The sequence below is a fragment of the Lissotriton helveticus genome, chromosome 3_2 (assembly GCF_964261635.1).
Source record: "Lissotriton helveticus chromosome 3_2, aLisHel1.1, whole genome shotgun sequence".
Lineage (NCBI taxonomy): Eukaryota > Metazoa > Chordata > Amphibia > Caudata > Salamandridae > Lissotriton > Lissotriton helveticus.
In genome coordinates, this window is record NC_136062.1 from 1,247,285 (window position 1) to 1,260,271 (window position 12,987).

Genomic DNA, 12,987 nt, shown 5'->3' on the forward strand with positions numbered 1-12,987 from the left:
AGAAATGGAGACTTGGTACCCAGGACCTTAGCAGTGACATAAGGGCCCTGCTGGTCAACATAGAGCTCGACTGGATCCCTCCCTCGCCCTTGGCTGTCCTATGCAAAGGTGTGAGTGTCGTCATAGTCAGATTGTTGATATTGGTTCTGTCTGGGTCGATCGAACGTATTCGGTCTGCTTGATCTGTCATTAGTCGCGTCATTTGGGGGCCCTCGCTGTGGTCCCTTAGGTCTCGGTCCGTTTGCTACATCCCTGGGGTCTCTGTTCCTGATCATTTCCAGGAGAACTGGGCACTGGGATTTTCAATGGCCAGTCCCTTTGCAGAAAGCGCACTGGTCATCTCTAAGGTCTGTGCGTCCACTGTAGGGAGTCAGAGTGCGGTCCTGGGGAAATGCAGTCTTAGGGACGTTTGTCTGGTAGTTTCCCCGGTATTGGTCTCGTCCTATAGTCACCCCTTGCAGTTTGGCAATCATCACCCTCTCTTTTAAGTCTTTCTTCTTTTTCTCTGTCGCCCTATCGTTTTCATTTTTCTGATGCTCATAATATTGGGCCATTTGGAGAATCGCTGTAGGTTTGGAGGCTGCCCAACTACTCTCGCTGGCCTGTAGTTTCTGGGAGATGTCCAATGATAGGCCCTTAACATAATTCTGGACAAACAGATGGTGTCCGGTTGCAGTGGTCATGTCCTGGCCGCTGTAATCGGAGAACACCGTTTCAAACCGGGAGAAGTATTCCGATACATCCTCCTGGGGTTTTTGGCGACAGGCTGTTACTATCGACCAGTCCACTTTCTTTTCTGGGATTAGGGTTTTTAATTTCTCTACAATTTTATCTGGGAGGTCTAGAATGGATTTCAACGGCTTTTGTCCTGGTCCCCGTTGTTTGTCCAAGTCACCGAGTTGTGACCAGGTATGTCCGAACAGCTCAAGGTGGTCGACTTTCCGGATTTGCTTCCACACATCAGCTGGTAGACATAACCCGAAGAACAAGTCGATGTCAGCCAGGGTCATGATAGTTGAACCCAGGGCTGTACCCAATTCAGTATAGAAGGCAGTGGGGTTTTTACGTAGGTCGGGTAGAGATTTCCGGAATGTCAGTATCTCTTGCCGGTCCCATGGCTGGTAGACCCAGTTGTATACTACCCTTCCCTTTGCATCTTGGTTGTTTGCATCATCGTGAGTCCCTGTACCTCGAGGGGGAACCCAGTAAGGGGCAGCCTCACGTATCGGCATCATGGTGTTAGATTGCTCGGTTGGTGGTTCGGTCACTACGGGGGCCGCGGATTTAGCTCCCGGCTTTTGTTCAGTGAGGTGGCGGAAAACCTCAAGCGTACGCGTAAGGAGGTCCGACACATCACACTCGCCCTCATCCCCGATATCGACCTTCCGGTACAGAGTCCTTAGGCTCTCGGGACCTTTGTCTCGATATCGGTCCTCGTATGCATTCAAGACATGATAACACAGTCGTACGGTAAAATGTCGTCTGTGACTCCCTGTATACGAGCTGAACATATCTGTGATGTACTCTTCATCATCCTTCCTTTCTACCAGTGTCCTTGCTATTTTGTCGAGCCCCGCTCGCTCATCTTTGTCTAGCCTGTTTGTTCTTGCAAGGCCAGCCCCTCGAGTCTCATGCTCGTTTAACGTTGTTGTTGATGCGGGTTTTAATACAAGGGGTTCGGCTGGCACAGAGGCCATTGGGGCCGACGCTGTGGCGGTACCTTCGTTTGTACCTGGGGGTGGCGCGTGCTGCGCCAAGGGTTGAGAAGGGGCATATGGAGGGGGCATGTAGATGATAGGGGGACCTAACAGCAGGTCCTCATTGGCTTGTCGTTTCGAGGGTAAATCAGGGTAGAGCATGGAGGGGGTTCTAACCGGACACTGGCTTGGCGTTTCCCTTTCTAGTTTCTGTTTAGCTTTCTCTCTTTCCTCTATCTCCTTTTTTAGTTTCTGAGCAGCTAGGTGGGCTGCTTTTTGCAGCTCTTTTTCCAACCTACTCTCAGTTTTCTTTTTACGCTGTTCAGTTTCTTTTCGCCACATGCCGAAGCTATCAAGCATAGTAGGTGTTGTCTTGTTTTTACCTAGGGCAGTTTCTAGCGTTTTTATTTTATCATCATCGAAGGATCCTATCAGGGGCCATTGACTTTCTTGACCCTGTTTTGTATATTTATGCCATAGTTTACTATAGGCAATAGCGGTCAATCCATGCTTCATGAACATGTCCTTATTAGGGGTGCCTTCCAGTGGGGCTGGATGGTCCATCTCTAATAAGCGGTCCGGGCTAAACAGGCTACTAATCAGTGGGGAGAAGACAGACATGACGGCTCGTAACGAGGGACTAAAAAGTCAGCACTGCCTATCTTATCACTAGGTGCAAAGACTAGACAGAATATTTCTATTCTACGTTGTTTGCAGGCAGTGAATACCTCATGGATCACAATAACCAAAGACCAACAAATAACAATGGGGAGAATGAGTAGGTCCGCAAAGATCTGCGTTACCTACCTTTTTCACTATCTGCAAAAAGGGTGGTCTCTTCCCTGTTTGCAGACAGGGAATCTCCAGGAAACAATAATTTTGCGAACAACAGTTCAGTTTCAAGCAATTATAGGGTGGGGGAGAAAAAAATAAGCACGGCTGCTACCCTACCTATCCTCCACTGCTTGCAAAGAGAGAGACCTTTGTTTCTCCGTTTGCAGACAGTGAATCCCTCATAGATCAAGATAACAAAAGACCGATAAATAACAATGGGGAGAATGAGTAGGTCCGCAAAGATCTGCGTTACCTACCTTTTTCACTATCTGCAAAAAGGGTGGTCTCTTCCCTGTTTGCAGACAGGGAATCTCCAGGAAACAATAGTTTGTGAACAACAGCTCAGTTTCAGGTGATTATTGAGTGGGGGAGAAAAATAAGCACGGTTGTCTGCCCTACCTATCCTCCACTGCTTGCAAAGAGAGAGCCTGTTGTTTCTCCGTTTGCAGACAGTGAATCTCCAAATAAACAAAAAGAGCAATACTAGTATTTAACAAACAAGCAATCAAGCAATTTTTTCGCAATTTGTCGTGGTAACACGACCTTACCCGGACCGCATGGACAGTTTCCTGACTTCCGAATCCAGCGCCCGATCGTCCTCTCTTCTTCGTTATCCTCGCGGCACTCCTGATGGTTCCCAGTCAGGACCGTAGATCACTCGAGAGAGGTCTGTTCGGAACCAGTGAAGTTCGGATGATCGGCTGTCAGACGAGGGTCTATCGGACAGACGCGTTCCCGATCGTTGCAGTCGTTCACTTTGTCGTCAGGACCTCTCCCACTGGATCCATGGGTCGCTGATGGGCCCCACGCTTGGGACGCCAATTGTAAAAAGTTCAATCGGGTCGGGGACAATCGATATTTGCCCGGCGGTATTGCCTCTGTGACCCCCTAGTTATTTAAATCAATGAAGAGGCAGGCGCTGGAGACTGGAAAGCAGGAAACAAGGTTTTTTATTCTCTCCGGAGGAGAACACAACGAAACGGACAGAAGGTATCGTTCTGAGGTGCTCTAACTGCATCCCCGAGGCCTGGCCTCTTATACACAAGTTTATCTCTTTATTACATGTAACACATTCTCGTTGATACTTTGATGTACGGAAAGACATCCTCAGAATCCCCCCCTTCCCAGCCCGTTCCCATGCAAGGCTACAGTGGAAGTCCCCGCCCCGTTCACAACAGGTGATGATCATCGCGCAGCTGGGTATTCCGCCGATTCACGGAGTGTGCGGGTTTCGATCGGATCTCGTGGGATGGGGGGGGGGCTTTGATCATCTCGGGGGTCCTTTGAGGAGGGAAGCTTCCTATTGTATGGGGAGGGGCAAGAGGTTGGTATCGGCAGAGCTAGGTGTCGGCCTGGGAACGGGGAAGACAAACGGGCACACGGGAAAAAGGGGTTTGCATCAAAAGGGCCGGAGGTCATGACGGGGAAGCAGGGAGGTGTCGCGCTGGGAACAGGATGAGGGCCTGGGGCAGAGCAGCGCCGAAGAGGGGTTTATGACTCAAGGCAGGTGCAAGCAGGGGGGTTGCCAGCGAAGTTAGGAGAGAGAGAGAGACGCGCTGGCTCTCGGCGAGAGCAGGGAAGCCATGGTGTCCAAAATGGCGGCTGTTTTACGCGCACAAAAGGTTTAAGGAGAGCAAGAGGGCGCCGATAATGTTGACGGTTTTCAGCCTAACTTTTAACAGAGGGATCTAGCTCCAATCATACGACAGACCACCGAAACTGAGAGTAATGAAGTCTCCAGCCCGTTCAAGTATAAAGTAAAGCGAAATGGGGCGAGAATACATCCTTGATGGACAAGACTACTAGTGAAAAATCATCAGGTGCAAGCAGCACCCTGTGAAAAACGCACAGAGGAGGAGGTTTCTGAGTGAAGGTTTGCTAAAAGGACCACAGTATTAGAGTCAACCCCATCTGAACGAGCAAGGCCCAGATTTTTGTACGGTTGATACTGTTCAATGCAGACATTAAGTCCATGAAAGCTAAATGCGGACAGGGCAACCAATTATTTATTGATTATAAGGAGAATATTCAGGCAATGGTCAGAAGTGGACCTACCTGACATGATACCATATTGGGCATCACTCATAATGTCATTCTCCTCCGCCCATTCCCACAGCCTATTCAGAATGCATGCCTTTACAACGCAGTTTTTACATCGCAACATCCTTTACAACGCATTATTATACAAAGCATAACATTACATCGCATTTTCAGAAACTAAATTTACAACACATTCCGTTACATCGCATTGTACCTTTACAACGCATACCATTACAATGCATACGATTACATTGCATTTAAGGTAAGTGTTGGATAGTATAGGGGTAATATTTACTATTCTAACTCCAGTGAGTGCAACAGTAGTGTAAGTGTTGGATAGTGTAGGGGTAAAAATTACTATTCTAACTCCAGTGACTGCAACAGTAGGGTAAGTGTCGGGTAGTGGAAGGGTATTATGCATTGTAATGGTATGCGTTGTAATGACTTGCAATGTAATGCCTGCGTTGTAGTGACATGCATTGTAATGACATGCATTGTAATGACATGCGTTGTAGTGACATGCAATGTAATGGCTGAGTTGTAATGACACGCGATGTAAAGGATGTTGCGATGTAATGACTGCTGAGTAAAGGTAGTGCGATGTAATGACTGCGTTGTAAAGGTTGTTTCCCCCGGGAGATTATCTAAATGCATGCTACACCAATCCTAAACGTCTGATACTTATGGGTATCGCTAGAGTGGGAGATCTCTGCTCCAACGGGACAGTAGCCCCGTTCGCGGAATTACGGAGAGAATATGAGCTGGCGACTACAGAAACTTTTCACTATCTCCAAGTTTGACATGCACTTTGGGCGGTGATCCCCTGGGGAGAGGTCCTGCCACAGTCCTACTCACTGAAGGATAGATTGCTAGAAGATCACATTAGCAGTAGAGTGATTTCCCTCACTTATAGACAGTTGATCAAAAATTCCCCTGATACGCTCCTTTTCTTACACTACCGTTGGGATGATGATTTGGAGGCCTGGCTGACGAGGAGTGGCCCGGGTACTTGGCTTCCCCCTAGGAGGTAGCAATAAGAATGCCAATTTCAGCTTATCAAGCTAAAGATACTTCATAGATCTCACTTCTCCCGCAGCGCTTTGGTTAAGATGGGCAAAGTCTTTGATCCAGCTTGCCACAGGTCGTGTAGACAGTAGGGATCCTTTTTCCATGTTCTTTGGGAATGTTCCACAATTCAGACCTACTGGCAATTGGTTGTGGTGTGTTTGAGTAGTGTGTGTGGTGATGAATTAACTCCTTCCGCCAATGGTGTTGCTTAATGTTTGGGATGAGACGGGCATTAGTAGTATGGCGCAATTATGGGTCACCCTTGGGATGATGATTTCCAAACGTAATATTGCCCATCTTTGGGGAGAGGAGTCTTAACCGAGCCTCAGAGACTGAAAGAGAGATATGGACTCGTGTATGGTAGCGGAGAGAGTGGTTTACAATAGTAGAGGCTGCGAAAAAACGTGAGATGTTCTAGGGCAAAGTGAATGTCTATAGGGGTAGTCCATGTGCCGCCCCCATAATGCTGTCCTTGAGGTTCGAATCTGCCCCTCATGTGAGCTCTGATCGTCACTAGACAGTCTATGTATTTTAATATCAGTCGAAGGGTGGTTGGGGGATGGTTGGGGACTGAACTACACTGTATGCATTTGTTGTACTTATGCACAACTCCTGTGGTATTCGTGACTGCTCTGTTTTATAAGCATGTTTTAATTTAAAAACATTTCTGTTTTTAAACTTGGCTTTTTCAGCTGCCCTAATGTGCCTGATCAATAATCCCAAAGAGCTAGGATGCCATTTTGGGGTGGTGAGCTTCATTAATATTCCAACGTAACATTAAGAATCTTAAGAGGACAGGCCATCTTTTAAACATCTACTGTAGGTCCCAGCTGATTGCTTGCTTGCCTTGAATGGTGGAGGAAGCTGTTCTCTTTTTATTTTACATGATATGTATACTTTTTCGCATTATGTTACTTCTCTGATGCACTTAGACAAATCCATACCTGAAAAGAGCTATGTTCTCTGGCTTCACAATACAATGCACAGATAAAACAATAAAACATATAATAAATCACAAATTCAAAAGATTACTGTACCTAAAGCCCCATCCATCAATTGCGCTGGAAAACACCACATTTCCTAGCTCCGGTGAGAAGTAAAGGAGGGAATCGTCAGTCTCTTCCAAGCCTGCACTCCAGTCGTAGATGTGTTCTCCATCAGTATCTTTTATAACTTGTGTTTCGGTATCTCGCTCAGCTCTCTCTTCTAAGACTTTAGATGTAAAGAGAGTTCCAGTGATTGCATTGACCTAGGATAGACAAAATATGATTGATGTTGGCGACTAACTATTTTAATGTATGGTGAAAAGCAATTTGTTTATTCATTAATTCTTTGTGAGGCAGCCATTATTTTCCCATGATGGTTTTATAATAAGCAAACTCTACAATATTCATTTCCTAAAGCAGAAACATACAACTTTATGGTACACAGAGAAGACCTGGTCCATACTGTCTGGCCAGATAAAATTAGGACTTTAATGCTTAAGTCCTTTGTACTACATGATCCTGGAAAAAATGTGTTACATAATCCAAATCATTACTCGTGGGCCCATTAGTCAATAACGTCCTAACGAACAGGTTATTTATCCTCGGTAACGCCTTATTTGGTAGAGACTCTATATATCCACAGATTCCTTACCTTACAATATTCCTCAGGCATCAGACTGGATCGGGAAATTTTTTAAGCAATCGGTGGAGTCTCTCCCCTGTGAGCTTTGGCTGGGAAAGGTTGAGGGGTCTGCCGCTGATTCAATCACGGCCTGTGAGCCACCACAATAGATCTATTGCAGTTACCTCCAATATCTGGACCAGGTCGGAGAGAATCCCCTGATGCTGTACCCGCTAGGGCTTTAGATACCACTGCAGAGCCCACATATGCCAAAGGGGATGCTTCACCAGCAGGATGTAGGAGGATATGAGACCCAGCAGCCTCACAGTCACTCTAGCTGAAATCTAGAATAGATGCCGAAACATCGAATTCAAAGCCTAAATATCATGAACTCGCTGTTCTCGAGGATATGCCCAAAACTACTTTATCCAGAATAGATTCAATGGAAGGCAGCATCTGAGATGAATTCGGGTGTGACTTCGGCACCTTGATAGTGAACGCCAGTGAATGCATGAGGTCCGCTATAGTATGGAGGTGGGAGACAATTGCCTGGGGCAAGCTCACCTTCAACAGCCAGCCGTCGAGTTTGGGGAAGACCAGAACCCATGACTTCCGCAATTGTGCTGCAACCCTTGCCATCACATTGGTGAACACTAAAAGGGTAATGGTAAATCCAAAAGGGAGCACAGTTAACTGAGCTCAGAGCTACCTGAATTGACCATAGGCAGCACTTGTGCAACTGTATCCCTCACAGTAAGGGAATAACAACTCAATAAGCATGCAGTGTCGACAGACCACAGTGCAAGGTTGGTGGAAGAGAAAAACCTATTTATGAAGGTACACAGCCTTTTGGATTCTTTTTCTGATGGTGTGGTAGGGAACATGCCAGGATTTATGTTGGAGGTTGAGGCTTGGACCACCAGCCTCTCAGGGGTTGGGTACTGGGAGAGAAAGGCTGGGTCCTCAGGCACGGGGCGGGGCCTAGCCCAGAGTAGGAAATCAGTGAAGACTTCACTAAAGTGGAGCAGCAGTTCTGCCGGGGATAGGTTGAAGCACCTCTGTTATTTGTGGCATAGTTTCCTCACCTTGTCCAATGAATGGGACCAACGCGGAGAAGTCAAACAGTGCTTCGACTTCTTCAACTTCTTCTTGTAGGACTTATCTGAAGAAGTCCAGGATTGCAATGATGACCGGCGCGGGCGACTCTAAAAGCAATCCAAGGGCCTCCCTGGCAAAAAGGACCTGGAGTGGAGCAGAGTCGCGTGGTGAGCAGCAAGAAGCTTCATGGTCCACTCTCAAATGACCTTTAGATTCATGGTCCTGCAACCCATGCAGGCTGTGGATTTGTGATCCTGTTCACACAAAGAGGGAGGTCCGTCACCAACGTTTGCCTATGAAAGGCCCAATAAGGCTTGAAACCAGTAGGTTTCTTCAGAGACATACCTATCAGTCTCGCCTTTGGGACCTTATAAATATTTATCTATGCAGCACATTATCCTGGGAGCTGCAACCACCAGCTCAAATTAAGCACAGAGAGAGGGTAGCAACGAGGGAGGGACGATAAGCTTGGAGGTAGAGGAGAGGGACAAGAGGCCTGGTGGGAGAGGAGAGCAGCAGAGGAGGGGCGAGAGGCCTGCAGGAAGAAGAGAGGACCATGGGAGGGACGAGAAGCCTGGAGGGAGAGGGGAGCAACGAGGGAGGGACGAGAAGCCTGGATGGAGAGGGGAGGGATGAGAGGCCTGGAGGGAGAGGAGAGCAGCAGAGGGAGGACGAGAGAGCTGGAGGGAGAAGAGAACAGCAGGGGAGGACGAGAAACTTGAAGGCTGAGGGGAACAACGAGGGAGGGACAAGGAGCCTGGAGGGAGGGGGAAGGACAAGAGGACCGGAGGGTGAGGAGAGCAGCAGATGAGAAATGAGAGGCCTGGAGGCAGAGAAAAATAAGAAAAATGAATACAACACGGTTAGTTTGTCGTTAGTTGGAGGTGGGTGTATGCAATGCTCGAGTTTCTGTGCCAGGCGAGGCTCAGCTCCTCACGAGCTCTGCCTCGAGTTTATCTCTGAGAATGGCTGACAGCTGGAGGGGTGGAGGGAGCGCCGTGCCCCAGCAGTGCATGTGCTGCTAAGGGGCATGCCAACGCCGCTGCTAACCTAGGCTGAGCCAACTTACATCTGCATTTCTCAGAGAAGGGGTGAACAATTTGTAGTGTAAATGGAGGGCGAGGGGTACGCAAATAGAGGGAGAGGGGAGCAACGAGAAGCCTGGAAGGAGAGGGGAACAACGAGGGAGGGACGAGCGGCCTGGAGGGAGAGGGGAGCAACGAGGGAGGGACGAGCGGCCTGGAGGTCCACGGGGAGGAACGACGGAGGGACGAGAGGCCTGGAGGGAGACAGGAGCAGTAGGGAAGGAGAGTGGGGGAAGAGGGTACAACCGAGCAAGCATGTGTGGGAGAATAAGCAGGATGTTCATGAATCAGGCATTGAGCCGAGACAGGAAAATGTTCATTAAAAATGACAGCGAAGGGCGCCGAATGATTAAAAATCATAAGCAGTAATGGAGGGTAGGACACAGGGTAATTTCTCTGAAGAGATTTAAAAGCTTCAGAACAAACCATGAAGCACATATTTTTTACATGTTTACGATTGGTGCACACAAGGCAGTGTGGAAATATACCACCAAATCCCATTCCAGTTTGTCATCGTTTAGCTGGTGCCACATCTGCTCCGGTGCAGGGAAGGCGGCGAGAACTTACCGACTGTCTTAATAAATCCCAGTGCTCTGCATTACGAGGTGGTGGTGGGGGGGGGGGGGACTGCACGGCCTGGTGAGCGCCCGTACACTGTACAGTAATAATGGCAAATCATTAAAGCGTACAATTTAGCAACACGCCATGGAAAAGCAAACTAGTGTGTCGTGTCCTACAAGGGAGCAGGCGCATTAAAACTGTAGTGGTGATGTGGGGAGGGGACTGCACTGGAATATTAGGTGACAGCGAGGGGCAATGAAAAGGATTCACAGGCAAAAGTACAACAGCAGGTAGGAGAGAAAGAGACTGTGGTGTAACCTCAAGAGCTGCCAACTTCGGACCTGGGGAACCGGGTTCAAGACTCGGCAGAGGTAAAACTGTGCATTTACAAGTAAAAATAAAAATAAATACATGGAGATCGTCACTAAAACGATGCCAGGAAAAAAAAAAGATATATATCCAGCAGAAACTACGACCTTGAGATGGCTAGGAGGAGAGGCAAGGAGTGACTCGGGAAGTCCTGTTAGAAATGGGATTTCTGGTTGGCTAGGGCATCCGCCTAAGCCAGGCAGAAACCACCACTCTAGTCAAGGGAAGATAACCCGTGCTCACCCCCTTGGTAGCTTGTCAGAGCAGTCAGGTGTATCCCAGATGCAATGTGTAAAGCGTTTGCACAACACACTCACACAACTGTGACACACTAGGCACACCACAAAGAAACTAAACACAAGGTTATGTAAAAATAGCCCTTGTATTATCCATAAAACATCATTAGAACATATATACACTGTGCCACCTGGCCCTTGGCATGACTTTACAGGGATTATATACACCACAGGGCGAATCGGGTCACTGTCATAACATCAAATATATTACAGTTAGTGAGGACAACCAGTAACTACAGGTAGGAGTGTGCTTAGCACACAGCAGGTGGCATGAACATCATAACAGGACTCAGCGTAGCATATGATGCAGGACATCAGCAGTGCACCTTAATACCCATTAGTAGCATGCACATATTACAAAAACAGCATAAAAAAGGTATGCATAAATATTGGGTGCCTATGCACCAACCCTGAACATGATCAGCAGTAAACAATAGTACAATCCTTATAGGGTGTACACATTACTATGTGTGCCCCACAATCAGCGCTTTCCTAAGTGGGGGCTCTATCCTGGGTTCACCCCGAAATGGCACCGAACAGCAAGTGCCCCCGTTAGTGTAAGGCAGATGCCTACAGACACATGGTACAGCTGCCACCAACCAATACAGTAGAGGGCAGGGAAAGTATTGGATTCACGCAGGGGAGTCGGAGACCTCCGTCGAGGCTCTACTCCATCCCCAATGATCCTTCTCGGTGCCCCCGATCTATGACAGCAGAGGAGGGAGTCACCTGTACTGCTCCTACACGGCGGGAGCCCTCCTTTACCCAAAGGCTGGTCCCCTTGAATATTGGTGTTTGACATGAATTGGTTTTTGACTCACAAAATGTTTGTATAGATAAAACTTTTAAAACTCTCTTGAGTCTGTGGTCATTCAAATTAATAAAGGTAAATATAATTTCTACCTATTCTGCTAACCTCATATATTGACCAGAGGAAATTAAGAACTAAGGTGATAAGGTTTGGTAAGAAATGGTGTAAGGGTAAATTTGATCACAAAGTAAATATAAGTCCTGACCACCAGCGGTGATTATCAGCTTATGTATGCGTGCTTTATGGGCCCAGGTGAGTATGGTGTTTTTAAGTAACCCAAGCTGGTAATCTCGTTGCATCAGTTTTACTTGGTAGCAGAGCTATGGTTAGGTTTTAGTTAAGTTAGGTAGAAAATTGTGTATTGAAATATTGATGTATGTATTAACCAACACCTGTATGTATTGTTTTATGTTGTCCAGAAATTCCCAGGAATATTGAATAGCGTGTGGTAAATGGAAGCCACACTGCAGTGCGGTTACTTGCCTTGATGAAGAAAGTGTGGAAAAGTTATGCAGGACTTGAAGCACTGAGGTAGGAATTATTTTCTTGCATAAAAGTGAGAGTGATTGGTAGCAAAAGAGTTCGCTGGTAAAACTTTGGTCTTATATCACCTAGAAAGTGTAATACTGAAGGAGTAACAGGTTTTTGATGCTTAAGTGAAGAGTAAGCAGAAGAGGTTTTACTCGTAGTGTGTGAAAAGTAAGCAGAAAGGTTTTACTTGCAGCGGAAGAAATGGACTTTCCTTTGAATTTAGTAAATCATGCACAGTAGCGAATGTTTCTACGTTGTTAATTAATGAAATATGTAAGTAACATTTAAAGAAATTAAGTTTCACATTACCTTGCAAAGGAGGGGTCAGTTGTGGGTGCTGCACTGACGTCACTAAGAGCCGCGCAGGGATTGGTTAAGACAGCGGGCATGTAGCTGAGGTAAAATTGTAAAGGAGGGGTGAGTACAGAGGAGCTAAAGCACAGGTTACTTACCTTCGGTAACAATATATCTGTAAGAAACAGTAGTTAGTGTTAGATTCCTTACCTTAGAATATCCCCAGGCGTCAGACTGGGTCCAGAAAGTTTTGTGTAGCAGTACCCCTGCGCGTCGGTAGGCGTCGTCTGCGGCTCCGCGTTCGTCATCGGCGTCGTTGGCCCCGGGATGACGTCGCCAGAGTAATTAGACGCCGCCCTCGCGCGCTGACTTCAGTTCTTATACACAGCTTTTCCGCGCCAGGAACGCAGAGCCATGATAAAAACCGACACTGGTGCCATAAAACTAGGGCCCTCAAAAAGATGTACCTTAACCCTAGATATCGGTTCGCAGAATGGAGAGGATGGATGGGGCGGTAAGGAATCTAACACTAGCTACTGTTTCTTACAGATATATCGTTACCGAAGGTAAGTGTTAGATTCCTTACCTTAGAATAGATACTCCAGCAATACCAACCCCGGTGGTGGGTCTGCAAACCAATGATCACACCAGAAAGTCCTGGAGGACAGAACGGCCGAAAAGAACAAGTTATTTAC

At 47.2% G+C, this 12,987-nt stretch overlaps 1 protein-coding gene across 6 annotated transcripts in view; it reads right to left on the bottom strand.

Moving 5' to 3' along the window:
* The window catches only part of EFL1 (elongation factor like GTPase 1), a 1,213,944-nt gene that overhangs the window by 1,098,782 nt on the left and 102,175 nt on the right, over positions 1-12,987 (bottom strand). For all 6 annotated transcript variants that reach the window (XM_078684725.1, XM_078684721.1, XM_078684722.1 and 3 more), the window contains one exon: positions 6,677-6,888. In XM_078684725.1, the coding sequence (XP_078540851.1) occupies positions 6,677-6,888 (212 nt within the window). The remainder of the gene's footprint in view (positions 1-6,676; positions 6,889-12,987) is intronic.